Raw genomic sequence first — 21,125 nt, forward strand, 5'->3', positions numbered from 1 at the left:
AAAACTGTAAATTTGTAATTATATCGTACGAAAAAAATTTTGTTGTCATTTGTTATCTGTTTGTCTGTCTGTCTGTCTGTTATTACCCCTTTTTCTCAGGATTGGGTGGATGCATCACATTGAAATTAATGTCACATACTAAAGTCTATGGTCCTTTGGTGAGGTAAAAAATTAGAGCTTCTATGTCAATGTAGTCAAAAGATATGGCCATTTAAGTCATATATTTTGATACTCGCAAAGTCACGCATCAAAACCTATAGGGACTTCCCATTGGTCTAGAATCATGAAATTTGGCAAATAGGAAGGTTGCACAACACAACCAAAGGAAAAAATATGAATACTGTAAATTTGTAAATACATCACAAAAAAGGACATTTCTTATCTGGCGTCAAACTTGAAATTAAAACTATCAATAGTTCTATATTCAGGTTGACTGAGTCACTGTGGCGGAGTCAAACATCAGGTGAGAAATGACTTTATTGCTCATATGACATGTTTTGGAATTAATCCAGGAGCAATTACTGCACTTAGGTATGACGTTTCAAGTTGTATGTGAAACCAACACTTGCAGACTAATGTAATGAAAATGTGTTTCACATAAAACTTGAAATGCCGTATCTCTGTTCAGTAATCACCTTGGATATCTTACAATGGATTAATTTTGAAACACATCATATGGGCAATAATGTCATTCCTTGCCTGACGTTTGAATTTTACTTAGTGAACCAGTCAGCCTAGATGGAGAACTACTGATTATTATAATAATGGTCACATGCCTCCAGCATTACTTTACATCATATTTATATTACTGAAATTGAAACAGTCTCCAAAATTTTGTATCCTGGGACCAATATCTTGCTAGTATCAATATCAGTAGCAGGAGAAAATGGTCAAGATTCTTAATTCCTGGCATGGATGAATTGTCTGCAAACATAATTAAGTTTGTGCAGTGCCCTCACTCCTCAAGTGCCACTCACACCTGGCCAATATTTTTATTCTAGAGGATGATAAAGAGTGCTGATGAGGCACATAAAATTGTAGAGGAATCTGGATTGAACAAGCTGAGGGAGGTGGGGTGATTAAGTCCTAGCGTGATTTTAATAGGCAAAATTTCTTTAGCAATTTTACAGATACTCAAAAAGGGCAATATCTCTTTAAAACAAACTGGCAATAACAAATGAAGCAATAGTGACAGAAAACTTTTGCAGTGACTTGTCTTGTGACATGTTTGTCAATAGAAAAATAAGCACACTAGACAAAAAATTATTCACTTCCAGGAGATGTCACATAAATACCCTGTTACACTGTTTGTAGCTGTGACTGTGACTGGTCTCAGTTCAATGAAGAAGAGGATCCACAGATTTCTTCAGACATGCTATATGCAGCTGAAGCCACTCGTTGATGATTAAATCCCATAGAGCTATCAGATTATAGGGATATTGAGTACTTTGTTTCCCCTGGTGTTACAAGTAGTCCCACACATTTCCTACAGAATTAAGATTGGTTGACTTACTAGGTCAGACAAGGTTCAACAGAGCACTGGAATGTATGTGTACAGCTGTGTGTACACAGCTAATGGCATGTTGGAGGATGGGAGTGTCCACAGCATACTCATCATGAGGATGTAGAAGTAGGGCAACAACTGGTTATTAAGAATGTGGAAATAAAACATCCTGGTACATGTTTAAAGTAACATGAATGAGTGGTTCCAAATTATGATACAAAAAGAAACACCAAAACATCACAGATCCACATCTGGCCTGGATCATACCCTCTACACACTAGGTTAAATGCCTCTTTGGGCTATCAGTGCACTCGGTGCTTTGCAACATTTTAAAATATACTGGTGATGTGAGGGAGGATAAGATTACAACATGAAGTTACCAACACTTCTGACATGTACTGCCATTTCCTGAGTATTTTGGATACTTACAGAGTGACATAATTTTTTATTTTATTTTTTTCCACAACGAAATTTATTTAGGTGTTAAGGGGTTGAAGGAAATTAAAATTGACCTTGAGAAGAAATTTAATAACTTGAGAATATTTCCGTACAGACACAGAAATGTTGAAGAACAAAATGAAAGGGTTTGCTATGATTGTAAATACACTGAAGTGGCAAAAAAACTGGTATAGGCATGTGTATTAAAATACACAGATATGTAAACAGGTAGGATGCAGCACTGTGGTCAGCTATGCCTATATAAGACAACAAGTGCATGGTGCAGTTGTTAGATTGATTACTGCTGCTACAATAGCAGGTTATCAAAATTTAAATGAGTTTGAACGTGGTGCTATAGTTGGTGTATAAGTGGTGGGACACAGCATTTCCCAGGTAGCGATGAAGTGGGGATTTTCCTGTAAGACCATTTCATGAGTGTACTGTGAATATCAGGAATCTGGTGAAACATCAAGTGTCTGACATCACTGAGGCCAGAAAAAGATCCTGCAAGAATGGGACCGACACTGACTGAAGAGAATTGTTCAGTGTGAGAGAACTGCAACCCTTCCACAAATTGCTGCAGATTTCAATGCTGGACCATCAACAAGTGTCAGCAAGTGAATCTTTCAACAAAATATCATTGACAAGGGCTTTCAGAGCCAAAGGCCCACTCATGTACCCTTGATGACTGCACAACACAAAACTTTACACCTTGTTTGGACCCATCAACGCTAACATTGGACTGTTGATGACTGGAAACATGTTGCTTGGTCGGATGAGTCTCGTTTCAAATTGTATCAAGCACATGGACATGTATAGGTATGGAGACAACCTCATGAATCCATGGACCCTGCATGTCAGCAGGGGACTGTTCAAGCTGGTGGAGGCTCTGTAATGGTGTGGAGCACGTGCAGTTGGAGTGATACGGGACCCCTGGTATGTCTAGATATGACTCTGGCAGGTGACATGTGTTCCTGTTTCTATGTGTTTGGGCGCTGATGACCAGGCTGTTTAGCGCCCGAAAACCTGAAACCACACACACACACACACACACACACACACACACTCACACACACACACACACACGCACATACGTAAGCATACTGTCTGATCACCTGACATGTGTACCATTTTTGTTGGCTCTTCAGTGTTGCATCGGAAGATAAACACACAATCATGAATAGGAAAAAATCTTATATATATTATCATCAAAAAGCTGCCATTTTCATAACAGATTGCATTAATCGATTGCAAATCGCTGAACTGTACGGGGTTCCTTATCATATTCTAGTCACAGATTCATGCTCAGAACCACATTCAAAATGAGTGAGAAGAAATAGAACTCTTCTTAATAAAATCATTTTGGGTATTAGGCAAAATCAGTGTGAAACACTAAAACAGCTAAAATACCAATGTTGTGAACAACCTTGCAGTAGTCCACTTCATGGCAGGTTTATCATCTCGAAGAGGACCACCACAAAGTCAGTGGAAACTTTGGCATTTCAGTTGTTTTAGCATTTCATAATGATGTTGCCTAATACCCAGAATTATTTTATTCAGATTGACAGTGGCCATGGGAGCCTATGAACATTCAATTGATTACCATTGGCAGGCAAAACATATGTCTTCTGTCTCACTTCTTGTGGAGATTTTGAGGAGGACAGGGAAAAGGGATGTGTGTGTGGTATGTGCTGCTGGGAAAGGCATGACATGAAGGAAGTAAGGTCTTCCTTATTCCTGCAGTGCTGCCAGCAAGGAGATGGGGTTATGCAAGAGGGTATTGAGAAGTCAAGAGAAGCAATGTAACATGCCAACAGATGACAGTGCAAGGCTGCACACATAGGTTTTGGGAGCACCTATGTTCACGAGTCAGTGTGCCAAGAGACAGTGTCCTGTTTATATATGGAGCTGTGCAGCTGGGGCTATTCTGACCATGTTTGTTACCAAACCTGCAACTTGTACAAATAGCAAGTTAAAATAATGAGTGACCGTGAAATTTTGTGTGAAGTGGAGAAATGCACCTCAGAGAGACTTGACACAATTTGAAAAAATTTATTGTGATGCTCAGCAAGTCAAGCGAGATGTTTTGAGTGGCATGTGCAATTCAACAATGGTAGAACATCACTGGAAGACAATGAGAGATCATGACGACCTGCCACAAGCAAAACACCAGAAAATATTGAAACCAATCAGCAACTTGTGGAGGAGGATTGTTAGCAAACAATCCACAATGTTGTTGTCAATGTTAGTGTATCCTGTGGATCACTGAAGGCAGTCCTTAAGTGATTTCAACATGCAGCATGTTTCTGTCGAGCTTGGCCCCAGGAATGGAAGGAACATCACATCCAAGTGTGCCGAAAGCCTTTGCAGCATGCTGTGGATGATCCGTTCATTTCCAGGATCATTGTGTATGATGAAATATGGGTATATCTCTTGAGACAAAGTGACAGTCTTCACAATGGGAGAGCCAACCATTTCCATTACAGAAGAAGGTAAGACAACTCCAAATGCACGCTCATTGTCATTTTCAACACTTGTAGCATTGTTCTTAATCTAGGTTTTAAGGCATGTGGGGGAGGACGTTCGGTGTAAGCAGTCTGATTTGTGGTGAACAAAATACTTGTTATTCCATGACAACAATGCACTCTGTCACCAGAAACAAGATTATGAAACTTCTGCACCCACACTGCTCACCAGATTTATGTCCTGTAGACTTCACTATTATCCCAAAGCTAAAGATCCAGCTCAAAAGTTGCTGTTCTGCTACCACTGCAAAGATCCAGTGCAAATTACAGAATGTGCTAGACATTCTTTGAAAAGAAGACATCCAGGGCACATCTCATCAATGGCAGAAACTCCGGGAACACTGTATTGCTGTATAAGGTGACTATTTTGAAGTTGATTGTGTGTAAACATACATTCATAAATTACTTTCTCATAAACAGAGCTAGTCTCAGAACTTCCAGTATGCCCTCATATTTTGTGTTCTGTGTTTATAACATCTAAAGGGTGATTTCAGTAGGAGAATTTCCAGTGTGGGAACAATAAACAAAATTGAGGGAAGGCAACCAGTAACCAGTAGCTGATTGGTGTTTAGTGCATAGAAAAATATCACAACTCAGAGATGTACATTCTGAATTACTTATGATGGAAAAAGGAGCAGTATCTCAAAATTGGTAACATCTCTGCCCTTTGGTTTATTTTTATGTGTCACACACCAGGTATAGGTGATTCCCATTCCTAATTTTTTTTCATTTGAAATTCTCCAACTTTTGCCAAATGAAAACTCTGATGAATGTAGAGGCAAGAGGAAATACACAGATTGTATTTTCCACTTATTGTCACGCACTTTATTCCTAATGTTCCATCAGCATAAAGTAACCGTGCAGATATTAGTAATTTTTTAAAATCTCTGAGAGCATTAACTTTCTGTAAGTAGCCATTCTTGGCTTTCTTGAACCTTAGAATATCAAAACATACCTTAAGTTTAGAGGTGGGTAAGGATTTCTTCTCTGGCATCACATTCTGCAGTGTTGAACCGGAATAGTTCTGAGGCATAAATGTATAGCTTCTCAATTACTAGTGCAATAAAGAGGATGATAGCTTTGTGTATCCAACGACACATTACATGTATTTTGAAGAAAATCTTGTTGTTATGAAAAGAATGTTCCAGTATGAGAGAGCCATATGAGAGGTGTGGCTGACAGATGTCTCAAATACGTCACACACAAATTTTTCACTTCCAACCACATCCTTGAATTTTCACAGGGAAAAAGACGTTGTTTTGTAGATATGTTTGAATTATTTTTCCCAGTTGCTTTTTGAATCTATAAAATATTTAAAATTTGAGAGACATTCCTTTTTTGTATCCTAAAATAAACATATAAACATAAATAAACATATAAACATAAGTGATTTTGAATGTATTATTAATTACAATAGAGTACATTGTATGATGAGAAATTAAAAGAGAATCAAACAATTTCTGATATGTTTAATAAGATTTGAACTTTTGCGATTTGAGGTAAGTAAGGTTGTATCAGTATTACAATGTATGACAAAATGCAGTTAATAATTGATATCAATTTGAAAGAACAGGCTGAGGTATGATCCTTGTAGGACATCAATACTAATTTGTATTAAGAGAAGATAATGCCTGTGTCTGACCGAAACAGGTTGTGTCCTGTTATTAATGTAGAACTATTTTCAAGTAAAACAAATCATTAAGTACCAAAAGGATTACAGTGAAATTATATACTTAGAAAATGTAATGTGAGTGTCATTATGTTCTTATTTTCTAAAGCTTATTATATTTGATCAACAATTTCTAGAACAGTTGCAATGCTATTTTTACTCAGTTGGAAACTAAACTGTTTCATGTTTCTTAAAGTAGCTACTAAGTTGAATCTGACAGTATCTGGTCATCCACTGATATTAATATAAACAAAAAAATGCTTTTTATGCAAGCAACAGGGAGCTTACTTCAAGGAAATTAATTTGTTATATTTCCTAACATAAATTTTACTTTTATTCACGAAATTAATCTACAGCTATTGCCATAGCATATAATTTATGATTTACGCAAAACTGTAGGAGCAAAGGAGACTGCTCACTGAATAGCAGAAGCCTTGTCATCAACAAGCATGTACAAAACAAAATGTCATAGCTTTCAGAGTAAATCCTTTTCCAGGCTTGCGTTGTATATCCAGTCAGGTCTATGTTGAGACTCTGTGCGCGAGTGAGTACTTGAACTTAACAAACAATTTATTCCAAAAGCTAGCATGCTTTCTTTCTTTTATGTATATGCCTACTCTTTTGTGTGGACTTGCCGACTCAATGCTTTTGGTATTTGGTTAGGGTTTTCCTTTACTCCTAAATTATTTATATTATGATTTATGCAGCATAGGACAGAGTTAAATATCTATTAAATTTAAAGCCATATGAAAGCAGTACTGTATTTGGATGAGGGCTTCTAAATTATAATCACTGTAATTCAGAATACACATAACTTCTTGTTATGTATGGCGGTTTGGTATGTAGTACCAGCAACATTAATCTTCTCTTCTTTTCATTTTTTTACAATACAGAAAGGGGAAAATTCCTTGCGCTTGATCTTGGAGGTACTAATTTTCGTGTTCTTGTTATTCACTTGTCTGAGAAGCACTTTGACATGAAAGCCAAGATATTTGCAATACCACAAAAAATTATGGTGGGAACTGGAACACAGGTTTGTTGGTAATACATCACTGATAATAGAGTAGTTTGATTATAGCAGAACATTCTGCAGTGTAGTTAAATATTTATTCTGATAGCCCACTATCAAACAATTCTACTGTTATGTTTAGCACTGATTCTTATGTTTTCTTGCAGCTGTTTGATCATATAGCTGAATGTCTAGTGGCATTTGTTAAGGAGCATCAGTTACACACAGAAGTACTGCCTCTAGGATTTACATTCAGCTTTCCATTAATGCAGAAAGGACTATCTGTAGGAATTCTTGAAAGGTGGACTAAAGGCTTCAACTGCTCTGGTGTTATTGGACAAGATGTAGTTCAGCTGCTGAGAGATGCACTGGACAAAAAACCGGTAATATAGTATCAGAATCTTAACAATAAATTTTATTCTTCAAGAGAACTTGTCCTCACTCCTATAGATCAACCCTATCTCTCAAATTTGTTTTATTTGGTTCCCTTCTCCTCAGTTAACCATCCTACACGAATCAACTTCTGCCTCCCTGATGCTGCCTTAGGAACATGTTCACATTTAACCATCCATTCCCCAAAATTGTCTTCACTTTTATAGATGCCAAAAAGCATCACTCTTTTACAGTTTTGTTACTTATGCATATCACAGCTGTAATGATAAACAGTCTCTCTCCAAATACCAGGGAGGCCTTGCAAAGGCTACTTACTTAGTTCAGTGCCCCATAAGTCACTTCATGTGACAAATCTTAATTCTTTGGAACTATGACAATTAGTGGAGATGTTAAGTTGCAGACAGGCACTTCAAAAAGACTACTACACAGGTAGCTTTCAGCTAAAAGACTTTATTCTGAATTAGACAACACTCACTCACACTTTCATGCAAACTCAACTCACACACACATGTGGCTGCTGAGGTCAGACTCTGAACAACAGAGCATGATGGGAGAATTAGTCTGGGTGGTGAGGGTAAGGAGGAGGCTAGGGCAGGAAGTGGGAGGAACAGCAGCGTAAGGGTGGGGAATGATGGTGAAGTCGGGAGGTTAGATAGTGGGTGGTTGAGGCGGGGCGGGGGGGGGAGGGGGGGGGGGGACGGAAAAGGAAAGAAATAAAGAAGACTGTGGATGCTTTGGTGGAGTAGAAGTAGTGCTGGAGTGGGAACAGGAAATGGGATGGTGGGTGAAGGACAATGACTAATGAAGGTTGAGGCCAGGAGGGTTCCGAGAACATAGAGTATATTACAGGGAGAGAAAATATTGTCATTATTTCATCATGGATTTTCCAATATGTGGAACTAGTCAGCTTACTGAGTATTAACACAATAATTATTTAAATATGGCTGCTAGCTGACCATTTACAGTGGTTTCAATACAGCAGAAAACAGTCTTCACCTTCATGGCCCAAGTTAGTGTGTAACACTTATGCACTAGATAAGAACTAGTTTCATATGATTTTGAAACACAGACCTGTTGGTTTTTGAACATTTTTGAACACATTCTAAGTTGATTTCTGAATGAATCATAAGTTGATTTTTGAATGAATGTACAGGGTGTCCATTGATAGTGACTGGGCCAAATATCTCATGAAATAACCATCAAACAAAAAAACTACTAAGATCAAAACTCGTCTAGCTCGAAGGGGGAAACCAGATGGCCCTATGGTTGGCCCGCTAGATGGCGCTGCCATATGTCAAATGGATATCAACTGCGTTTTTTTAAATAGGAACCGCCATTTTTTATTACATATTCGTGCAGTACATAAAGAAATATTAATGTTTTAGTTGGACCACTTTTATCGCTTTGTGATAGATGGCACTGTAATAGTCACAAACGTGTAAGTACGTGGTATCATGTAACATTCCACCAGTGCAGGCGGTATTTGCTTCGTGATACATTACCCATATTAAAACGGACCGTTTACCAGTTGTGGAAAAGGTTGATATTGTGTTGATGTATGGCTATTGTGATCAAAATGACCAACGTGCGTGTGCTATGTATGCTGCTCGGTATCCTGGACATCATCATCCAAGTGTCTGGACTGTTCGCCGCATAGTTACGTTATTTAAGGAAACAGGAAGTGTTCAGCCACATGTGAAATGTCAACCACGACCTGCAACAAATGATGATGCCCAAGTAGGTGTTTTAGCTGCTGTCATGGCTAATCCACAAATCAGTAGCAGAAAAATTGCGCGATAATCGGGAATCTCAAAAACATCGGTGTTGAGAATGCTACATCAACATCGATTGCACCCGTACCATATTTCTATGCACCAGGAATTGCATGGCTATGACTTTGAATGTCATGTACAGTTCTGCCACTGGGCACAAGAGTAATTACAGGACGATGACAGATTTCTTGCACATGTTCTATTTAGGGACGAAGCGTCGTTCACCAACAGTGGTAACATAAACCGGCATAATATGCACTATTGGGCAATGGAAAATCCACAATGGCTGCGACAAGTGGAACATGAGTGGCCTTGGCAGGTTAATGTATGGTGCGGCATTATGGGAGGAAGGATAATTGGCCCCCATTTTATCTATGGCAATCTAAATGGTGCAATGTATGCTGATTTCCTATGTACTGTTCTACCAATGTTACTACAAGATGTTTCATTGCATGACACAATGGCGAAGTACTTCCAATGTGATGGATGTCCGGCACATAGCTCGCATGCGGTTGAAGTGGTATTGAATAGCATATTTCATGACACGTGGATTGTTCGTCGAAGCACCATACCATGGCTCACACATTCACCAGATCTGACGTCCCTGGATTTTTTTCTGTGGGGAAAGTTGAAGGTTATTTGCTATCATGATCCTCCAACAATGCCTGACAACATGCATCAGCACACTGTCAATGCATATGCGACCATTACGGAAGGCGAACTACTCGCTGTTGAGAGGAATGTCGTTACACGTATTGCCAAATGCATTGAGGTTGACGGACATCATTTTGTGCATTTATTGCATTAATGTGGTATTTACAGGTATCAAGCTGTAACAGCATGCATTCTCAGAAATGATAAGTTCACAAAGGTACATGTATCACATTGGAACAACTGAAATAAAATGTTCAAATGCACCTACGTTCTGTATTTTAATTTAAAAAAACCTACCTGTTACCAACTGTTTGTCTAAAATTGTGAGCCATATGTTTGTGACTATTACAGCACCATCTGTCACAAAGCGAAAAAAATGGTACAACTAAAACATTCATATTTCTTCACATGCTCCATGAATATGTAATAAAAAATGGGGGTTCCTATTTTAAAGAACGCAGTTGATATCCATTTGACCTATGGCAACGCCATCTAGTGGGCTGACCATAGCGCCATCTGGTTTCCCCCTTCAAGCTAGATAAGTTTCATTCTTCGTAGTTTTTTTGTTTGACGCTTATTTCATGAGATATTTGGGCCGGTCACGATCAATGGACCACCCTGTATGGTGTACATGATGCCTCTGCCAGGGGAATCCCCACTGCATCTAGATAGAAAAAAACTTTCCCACAGACCGAAGGGGATGGGGCTATAGGAGCTGAGCTCAATAAATCCGAATGGGTGAATGCCAATTGCTGTCTGTTTATATGGTTGACTGGTTGTGTGAAAGATAAGCACTGTTATAATTGTTAGCAAAATCCATAGATTGAAACTACCAGAGTGTAAATAAATGACTAACAGAAATAACATGTAAGAAAGGTTACATATTAATATTCTCAGTGTATCCAAGAAAATGAAATTTTGACAGACAATTTTTGCCATATCGCTACAGTACTAAGCGCCAGTTGTACTGTCCACACTTAGCAGCTGCTTAAGGTCTATTCTTTGAATAGTGTGGAAAATGCATTGTACGAACACTTACTAATGCCTAAACAGAGAATAAATAACACTTACTAATGCCTAAACAGAGAATAAATAACACTTAATAATGCCTAAACAAAGAATAAATGTGGGATAACTAAACTGGTGATTCTGGCAGAGTTAGTGAAGTTAACTGGAAAATGAGTTTTGATAATGGCAGGAATAGTTACAAAATTAGTTACGACATGATTATTTGTTAGATTATGATTATTTGTAGAGGTGAAATTGAGACATCACACAAATCGTATGGAAGAATATGACGATTCCAAATTTGTATAAAAATTTAGTACTACTACTGTTCAGTCTCATGCTTGAGAATTTAAAGTTTATGAATGCAGTGTGAAACTGTTTCCTAATGTACAACTTTTTGCTTGTAGTAGGCTTAATAGGCATTTGATATGGGTGCTTTGTGAATTATATTCTGTTGTGTTCTTTATGTAAATGAGGTAAATGTAAATGACCAATTGTGCCAAGACAGTCTTGCTTATTTGGTGTGTGTTACAATTGTTGCAGTATCAGAAAGGTCAATTTCACTTTATGTAGCAGACAGTGACAAAATAGGTGTAATCAGATCAAGAAACCACACCAGTCTTTGATACTATTCATATTATCAGATTCTTTCACAGAAAGGAAAACACACCGTGTAAAGCTGTAGCAAGATTAGAGAGAAAAAACTGCTGGAATCTAAGGATTGAAGAAATGTCTACTGTCCTGTTTGTCTCTTGTCTTTACTGGTTTTATGTTTCCTGTATTTGATTTTATGTCACCCCAAAGCGAAAGTCATTAGCTAGTAGGCAATAAAGAGTGCAAATTTTCTGAAGAGCTCCTTTTCTCCCAGTTGCAAATAATCCCATCCAGTATTAATTGTGAGTATTTTTTAAGGAGGGTAGGATGTCAAATCGTGTGATTGGAAGCAGGCACCACAGGATATTTTAATTTCCAGTGTCCTGAATATACATTCGATGGCCTCCATTACAAAACATACAGCTTGAATTCCGCAGAGTGATGTGATGTGTGATAGAAGAATGCTGCGAAGAGGTGTGGCACTGCACATTGTCACACTTGAGACAAAATAACGTGTCTTAAATTTCCCCGAATATATATGTTTTATATATCAAACTCCACAGAGAGATGTGCACTACAAAATGAATATATTTTTGAAAAAATGAATTTTTTTTAAATTTTTGATTTCCTACCTCAAACTCTTGAGGGAGGGGTGGTCATTTTTTCCCCGGTTCGGAAGTATCATACATCCACAGCCTCTTAGAAGGGCCAATATCAACTTACTTTCAGAGTTAACTTTGCTCTGTGACAGACATTTAATACCATTAAGTGAGCATCAAAGATTTTGGTAGCAGCTTTATTCATCACTTTCTGACCTAAGGTCAGTTTTAAGGAAGTGTAACGGGGATAACTTTTTCTTCTAACATTGCAGTTATGGATAGTATTATACATACAGAATTCTAATAGATTGTTTACAACAAATTTCATGGTAGAAAATTTTGCAGTAACACTCCTGTTAGAATATGTAACTCCTTAAACAGTTGTCTACAATATGATCAAGGATGAGCATAGCATACTATTTTGAAGACACAATTTTGTGAAATGAAGACTTTTCTTCTTAAAGATGAGTTGCTCAGAAAACAGTCCCACATGACATTTCTAAATAAATACAAGAAACATTAGTGAATATACTGTTTAGTCTCTCTGCGAGACTTGCAATAGCTTGAAGTACAAAAATGGCTGAACTGTGTTTAAGAAGATGTAAAATGTATTTTTTTTGTGATGTACATTCTTGTTATTATGTACAACCAAAAGCTCTGAAGAACTCTGCCTTGCTTACTAACTCCTGCTCAAGGTTTAATTTAATGGCTGCTGTTGTACTCCTTGATACTGTGTGTCTTTAAAATTAAGGGGGAGACCATTTTCAGAAAGCCAGTCAACAATCCTTTTAAACACATTACGGTATTTACAATGTTCTCTGTTGCTGTTTGTCTGTTGGAATAGATTATAATACTTGTATTATCTGAAGAAAGAACTAATTAACTAGAAGTATATTAATGAAAGATTATTAACATGTATGAGAAATAACGGAGAACCAAGTATTGAACATTGTGGAGCTCCATTAATGATTCCCTCCTACTCAGAACAGTGTTCCCTGTCAGCAGTTGGTGGATTATGGAGTAGACATACTGCACTCTTTTTGTTAAATGTAATGTGAGATATTTGTTAGCATTAATTCTATAAAACCTTAGTTTTTGTATCAAAATATTGTTATTTACTCCATCAAATGCATTGGATAAGACATTTAATTCTTGTATAATCTACCAAGTGAGTGACAATCCAAGAATGATGGGTGAATGTGTACGTAACAACCTTTCTCAAATCCAAGTTTTGCTTTACTAAGTGTATTGTCACTACCAAGATAAGACACTATTGTAGATTATTCTTATAAAATAATACATTAAACTGCAATGAAGCTTTCATGCTGCTGTGACAGTATTATGATCTACGGACCATTAAGCTGAACCTGTGTTGTGAGCCTCACCAGTGGAAATTTTCTGACAACTAACCTGTAAAAATATAATTTTAGAACAATTTTCAGATTAAAAATCTATAATGCTACATTTTAAGGTTTATTATTTTATTCTGTAAAACTTTTATCAATGCCACTGAGTTTAAAGATGATATTTTGACTTCAAACATCTTTGTTGGATGAATACATATTATACTTGCATTTAATTCATATACAATACTTATGTGAATGTAAGTTTTGAATAATATTACTGACTAATTGGTTTGCACATTCGCTTGATACTAATGAAACTACTTATACTTTATTCATAGGTTCTTACTCTCAAAATGTCAACTTCAGTACTGAACTTAGAATTCCCAACTAAAACGCTCATGATGGTCACCTTAACTTTAGTATGACATCATGAGTTGGTAAGCTATCTTCTGCATTGTCCACAATAGCTCCTTAATTAATCAAGTTATGTGAATGGTTTTCCATTGATTGAAGAGCTTAAGGACTTTTAAAACAGTATAAATAAATAAACAAAGTAAATAAATTTATGCGTCTCATTTTAGATGGAATGAGGTACAGAAGAAATCAACTTTCCACAACACTGAATATACTTCAAGCTCCAAATCAAGCATGCTTTTAAAAGTCTTAGTGATTTTGACAACTGAAGTCTCATGTGTGTGACTGAGCACCACAGGACATTTGATGCTAGGGTGCGTGGAGTTTGAGAGGTGAATGCTCATTTATTTCGCATATACTGTCCACCAAAAAAAATTAGCTAAATAAGACTGTAAAATAAACATGTCTCTAATCTTGTACTATTAAAAGTGGGCCCGCAACACAGTATTTAAAAAAAATTTTTTAATTTTCAGTGTGTGTGTCCCTTTGTGGTGTAGGCCCTTAGGCTACTGCTTAAATAGTGTGTACATAAATGTGGCCCTGAAGTCATGATCCACCCAATGATTGGTTGACCAATTTTTTTATTTTTTTCATTGGATTCTGTAGAGATTCAGAAGGAAGAACTTCAGGGTGAAACAATCCAAGATATACATTAACAGAGTGAAACAGGTATTAGAAACTGAATTAATAATTAACTGTTATTCAATGGCAGTAAACTATTTGTGCTTGCATAAGCTGAATTTGTTGTTGTTCTTGTTGTGGTCTTCAGTCCAAGGACTTGTTTGATGTGGCTCCCTATGCTAGTGTATACTGTGCAGGCCTCTTTACTCTGCATGATTACCACAACCTACATCCATTTGAACCTGCTTATTGTATTCAAGCCTTGGTCTTCCTCTACAATTTCACTTCCCCTCCCCCCACTTCCAAATTGACAATTTCTTGATACCTTCTTTCAGTGTGTGGCATATATTTACTTTCTCCACAATTTGATTCAGTACTTCCTCATTTGTTATTTGATCTAGACATCTAATTACCAACATTCATCTATATCATCACATTTCAAAAGGATATCTTCTCTTCTTGCCTGAACTATTTGTCATACATGTTTCACTTTGATACAAGGATACATACCAGAAAAATACCTTCAGAAAAGAGTTTCTACCTTCTTTCAGTGTGTGGCATATATTTACTTTCTCCACAATTTGATTCAGTACTTCCTCATTTGTTATTTGATCTAGACATCTAATCATCAACATTCATCTATATCATCTCATTTCAAAAGGATATCTTCTCTTCTTGCCTGAACTATTTGTCATACATGTTTCACTTTGATACAAGGATACATACCAGAAAAATACCTTCAGAAAAGAGTTTCTACCTTCTTTCAGTGTGTGGCATATATTTACTTTCTCCACAATTTGATTCAGTACTTCCTCATTTGTTATTTGATCTAGACATCTAATCATCAACATTCATCTATATCATCTCATTTCAAAAGGATATCTTCTCTTCTTGCCTGAACTATTTGTCATACATGTTTCACTTTGATACAAGGATATATACCAGAAAAATACCTTCAGAAAAGAGTTTCTATCACTTAAATTGATGTTACATATTAATTCCTATTTCCAACCTGTATTTTATATCCTTTCTACTTTGGCCATCATCAGTTATTTTAGTACCCAAATAGCAAAACTCATCTACTGCTTTTAGTTTGCCATTTCCTAATCTAATTCCCTCAGAATTGCCTGCTTTAATTCAATTGCACTCCATTGCCATGTTTTGCTTTGTTGATGTTCATATTATAATTTCTTTTCAACACACTATCCATTCCATTAACTCTCTTCCAAATCCTTTGGCATCTATGACAAAATTGTGTGTCATTGGCTAACCTGTAAGTTTTCATTTCTTCTCCCTGAATGTTAATTCCTATTGCAAATTTTTCTTTGGTGTCCCTTAAAAATTAAATAACACTGGGGATGGACTGCAACTCTGTCTCACTCCTTTCTCAACAACAGCTTCCCTTTCATATCCTTTGTCTCTTGTAATTGCTTTCTGCTTGCTGTAAAAGCTGTAAATAACATTTTGCTCCCATAGAATTCCAGAGAGTGTAGACCAGTCAACATTGTCCAAAGGTTTCTCTAAATCTACAAATACAATAAAAATTTTAAAATTTTGTACATGGTTGGAGCAGCAACCTTAGAATGAAACCTTCTTGTAGAAATAGTAAACAGCCAATCAGTTGCAAATTGGATGGTTTATTGAAACCCCTTTACTGTGATTTTAACATTTATAAAAATGCCTTCTTCGGAAGGAAATATAGAGGATTACATATTGTGATAGAAGTACATTGAAATATAGCTGAAAGGCATCAGTAAAATATAAAATTTCACTTCCATATACAGCTAGTGCTTTCTCAGTTATATTAAATAACAGCTGTTTACCTTGTATTGCTAGTCTAATTTTTGTGTACTGTAATGAGTACACTAGCTATAAGTTGGTGAGGAAATATCATATTTCAGCAACCATTTTGTGCATGTTTTAATTTAATATGAAGGCAAAATTTTATATTTGACTGATGCCTTTTGGCTACATTTTAGTGTACCTGTGTCACAATGTGTAAACCAGTTGTGAGATTTAAAACCTTCATGGCGTACAGATTGTTCCATAAAATTTTGGACAATCTGCCAGATGTCTGAAACTTGCTGCCGTGATGTTTCAGTGCAGTCTTCTGGCCATCTTCAGCTGAATACTGACAGGAAAGGCCCTGAGCTCATGTATTTAAGACCCTGTTGGCACATGTGAGGAGTGTCCAGTTGGGGTTGCCCATGCGCTGTTTGCCTGCAACTCTGTGCACTGCGTCACATACCCCCACGTGACTTCTGTGATGAAAGCTGGCTTCATCGATATCAGATCAGATGTTTTTGCTTGGCAAATTATGCTGATTATGCAGAGCATAAAGTTTCTCTATGACGGGATTCCATGCAGAATTTAGCCGGAAACCACGGCCTCTATTAATAAGGGACTCAGACAATCATATTTGCACTGATTCATTGATGATGAAGTACAAAACTTTGACATATGGGCCATGGTTTTCATTTGGTCATATCCAGTTGTCCATATTTCCTTCTGAAGAAGACTTTTTACAAACATTGAAACCATTGGCTGTTTACTATCCCTACAAGAAAATGCTATAAACATAGGATTGCCTTTCTTCAACCTATGTACTATGATAAACCATAGGGTCAATAAGCCTTGCATGTACTTACATTTCTCTGGAACACAAAGTGATGTTCCTTGAAGTTGGCTCCTATGTTTCTCTATTCTTATATAAATAATTTGTGCCAGTATTTTGCAACCAAGAATTATTAAACTGATGGTTAAGTAGTATTCACATCTGTCAGCACCTGCCATCTTTGAAATTCTTTCTGAAGTTTGAGGATATTCTGCCTGTCTCATATATCTAGGTGAAATAATTTAGTCATGCGTGGTTCCCTCAAGGAACTCAGTAGTTCTGGTGCTGTGAAAGCAGCTGCTGCTTTCTCCATTATATTAAATAACTGCTGTTTACTTTGTATTGCTAGCTTAATTTTTGCACACTGCACTCTTTACACATTTTAACACACTGCAATGATATTTCTCATAACAAAGTATATTCCGGGTGTGCTATATAGATGTAGACCTGTGAGTCATGAGCATTGATGCTTATCAATCAGCTGACAGTAATTTGCTTCTTGAGTCTAGATCATTTGCAGAAGCAGTTAATAATGTGTGTTGTCAATTTCCTCCTCGATTTAGTGAGATTCCTGATTTCTTTCTTTGTACTAGATGGGAGGTAGTTGAAGAGTTTTGCCCCACAAGATAAAGCCCCATTCTGAATCCTAGACAAGAAGGCATTACGTTACATTAATTTTATTTCGTGAATCATTTGGAGAAAAGTCTGTGGGATTGGAAATAAAGGCAAAGACATACATTTTATTTAACTGCAATAGCGTGAAATGACTTAATGTTATATTCGAGTGTTCTATTAAAGTGACAGCATTGATTTCAAAATACCGAGAGCTTTAATTTTAAGAGTTTCTGTGCAAATACTTGAGAACACTAAACTCTCAAATTCTGTCTTAAATTCGAATACTTTACCATATCTACAAGACATTTAATATGTTCTTCTACAAGACATTTAATATGTTCTAGCAAGTTGTATTGTTAAGCTCTTATCAGAATACCAATTTTTTTTAAATTCTCTTCTCAGTTTGTTTTAGAACTAACATCAGATATAATTCACACAACTCACTTTGCCCCAAAAATGACTCTACTAATGAATGGAAATATGTAGAATAAACTGATTCCTCAATTTTTAAATTATGTATACTGAAAATGCAAAAGATTTGAAGTCAATCATTTTGGTCCAGAAAGATGTCCAGTATTAGGACATACATTTTCAGTAACTTGCCAGCAGCCCTAGAAAGGTTATCTGCAAATAAAGTTCAATTTAAGAGGAACTTAAACTATTTATTGTTTGCCAACTCTTCCTACACCATTGAAGAGTTTCATAGTAGAATTGACAACTGACTAATACAACTCACGACCCATCCTCACAGCTTCACTTTTGCCAGTACTTCATCTTCTACCTACCAAACTTCACAGAAGTTCTCCTGTGAAACTTTCAAGACTAGCACTCCAGAGAGAAAGGGTATTACAGAGACATGGCTTAGCCAAAGCCTGATGGATTGTTCCCAGAACATACTTGTCACTTTGCAGTGGAGTGTGCACTGTATGAGACTTCCTGGGAAATTAAAATTATGTGTTGGACCTGCCTTTAGCAGGCAAGAACTCAACCAACTGAGCTACCCACACAGTCATGGCCTGTCCTCATAGTACCTGCCCACAGAGGTCTTAGGTTCAAGTTCTACTCTGACACACAGTTTTAATCTGCCAGGAAGTTTCAACGTAATTTCTGCTTCTATGTTTTCAACTGCAGTTCCCTTTGGACCCACATTTCTTTCATTCTTCAAGAATGTTGTTCATTCTCTTACTGCATCCACTTTCTTCCAACTCTTGATTTTTTTTCCTGTCCTGAAAGCCTGCTTTCTCTTTTGCTTATTTAGACAGTGTTCTGTTTCTTACTGTGTCCTCATTGGTTCTCATGTGTTTGATATCTCTTCCTATTTCCCCCAGCCAGGTGATTTTGGATCTGTAATTGTTTAGTAAATAAAAAAATTAGTTATTCTCACAGTGTTCATCTTGCATATGTGTCCATAGAATTTAATCTCTCTTTTCTCATTGTATCTGTTAACTTTTCAATTTTCAGTTATAGGTATTTATGTGTTAAATCTTAATCTATTCTGATTCACTGCTGCTTTTGTGTCCTAATATTTTTCTTGGGTTCCTTCATTCAGCTTTTTTCAACTTTGCACGCTGTCCCTTCTCTAGTCTGCATAGAGTATTTAGGGTATGACCACCATTTCATAGTGTTCCATGTTTAAGATTTTATTTAGTATATGTGTTCCCTGTTATTTGAAAGGCCCTCTCCATTTTATGTATTCTAGTCTGTGTTGTTTAGTATCCATTCTCCTATATACTTAGAACAGTCTACTTTAGATATTTTGTTGTTATTTATTTGAAGCTTTTGAGTTGCATTACTGATGTTTTTCAAATGAGATTTTTAATCCAACTTTTACTGCTTGATGTTTTAGTTTAGTCATTTGTTCTTGTGCACTTTCAGTTAAATGTGTAATGACTGTCACATCATTTGCAAATGTTAAAACAATCTACAGTGCTCTTGTTTGAATTTCTCCCTAATTGTATACCATTAGTATTTTGGCCTTTGTCCATTCTATAATCACTTCCTCAAATGCACGATAAAAAGGAGTGGTGAAAAGCCATTTCCTTGTCTTTAATCTGAGCTTTTCAAAATTTTCTGCCAGTGCTCATATAAATTTTACTTTTGGTGTTGTGTTGGTTAAAGCTGCTTTAATTATTTCTGCTGTTTCATTATCTAGTTCAGACTCTTTCAAAATGCTGAGTAATGTATTTCTAACAATAGAACTGTATGCCATTCTAAAACCAGCAAATGTTACCACATATTTGAAGCTTCTGATTATGGTAATTTATAAAGATGTGCTTTAAATTTATGACTTGTTCTAGTCATGGTCTACTCTTCTCGATCTCTCCTAACTGTGGATCAAGTATTCTTCCAGCTCTGTTTAAAAGTGCAATAAACAAGATTGTATAGGTCACTGGCAAGAGGAACATCCCTCTATAAATGTTAGGATCTGTTTCATCTTCATTTTTGTTAGGGTATGTCCATCCCGTAGGCAGGGTGTTGGTTCTCACATTCTTGAATTATATTCATTAGGCATGCTATCATATTGTCACTAAGAGTGCGTCCATAATTCTGCAACTTTACTGTCTTCCCCATACACTGTTTATTTTTAACTTGTTTGTTACCATGCCATCTATGTCTAGATGATGAGTAAATCACTCAAATAGGGGTGAAACTCTTCTTGATCAAGTTGATAGGATTTGCAGTTGAAGTTTTCAAAGAATTTTAGTGGAATAAGCACGAAAAAATAACTATAGGATGTACAACATAAACAAACAAACAATATACACATAAAATATATGCTTTATTGATTTATATTTAGGATAACATGTTACATCATACTACATTGCTGGCCATTAAAATTGCTACACTGAGAAGAAATGCAAAGTAATGAACTGTGTGGCTGGTGCTGATGGAGGTTCGAGTCCTCCCTCGGGCATGGGTGTGTGCGTTTGTCTTTAGGATAATTTAGGTTAAGTAGTGTGTAAGCTTAGAGACTGATGACCTTAGCAGTTAAGTCTCATAAGATTTCACACACATTTGAACATTTTTGAAGAAATGCAAATGATAAACGGGTATTCATTGGACAAATATATTATACTAGAACTGACATGTGATTACATTTTCACACAATTTGGGTGCATAGATCCTGAGAAATCAGTACCCAGAACAACCACCTCTGGCCGTAATAACGGTCTTCATATGCCTGGGCATTGAGTCAAACAGAGCCTGGATGACGTGTACAGGTACAGCTGCCCATGCAACTTCAACATGATACCACAACCATCAAGAGTAGTGACTGGCGTATTGTGACGAGCCAGTTGCTCAGCCACCATTGGCCAGACGATTTCAATTGGTGAGAGATCTGGAGAATG

General features: G+C 36.7%; 1 protein-coding gene across 1 annotated transcript in view; it reads left to right on the forward strand.

The window, feature by feature from the left end:
- The window catches only part of LOC126481965 (hexokinase type 2-like), a 179,067-nt gene that overhangs the window by 40,912 nt on the left and 117,030 nt on the right, over positions 1 to 21,125 (forward strand). Inside the window, exons 3-4 of the mRNA XM_050105929.1 lie at positions 7,030 to 7,169; positions 7,313 to 7,528. Of these exons, the coding sequence (XP_049961886.1) occupies positions 7,030 to 7,169; positions 7,313 to 7,528 (356 nt within the window). The remainder of the gene's footprint in view (positions 1 to 7,029; positions 7,170 to 7,312; positions 7,529 to 21,125) is intronic.

This window comes from Schistocerca serialis, chromosome 5 (assembly GCF_023864345.2).
Source record: "Schistocerca serialis cubense isolate TAMUIC-IGC-003099 chromosome 5, iqSchSeri2.2, whole genome shotgun sequence".
NCBI lineage: Eukaryota > Metazoa > Arthropoda > Insecta > Orthoptera > Acrididae > Schistocerca > Schistocerca serialis.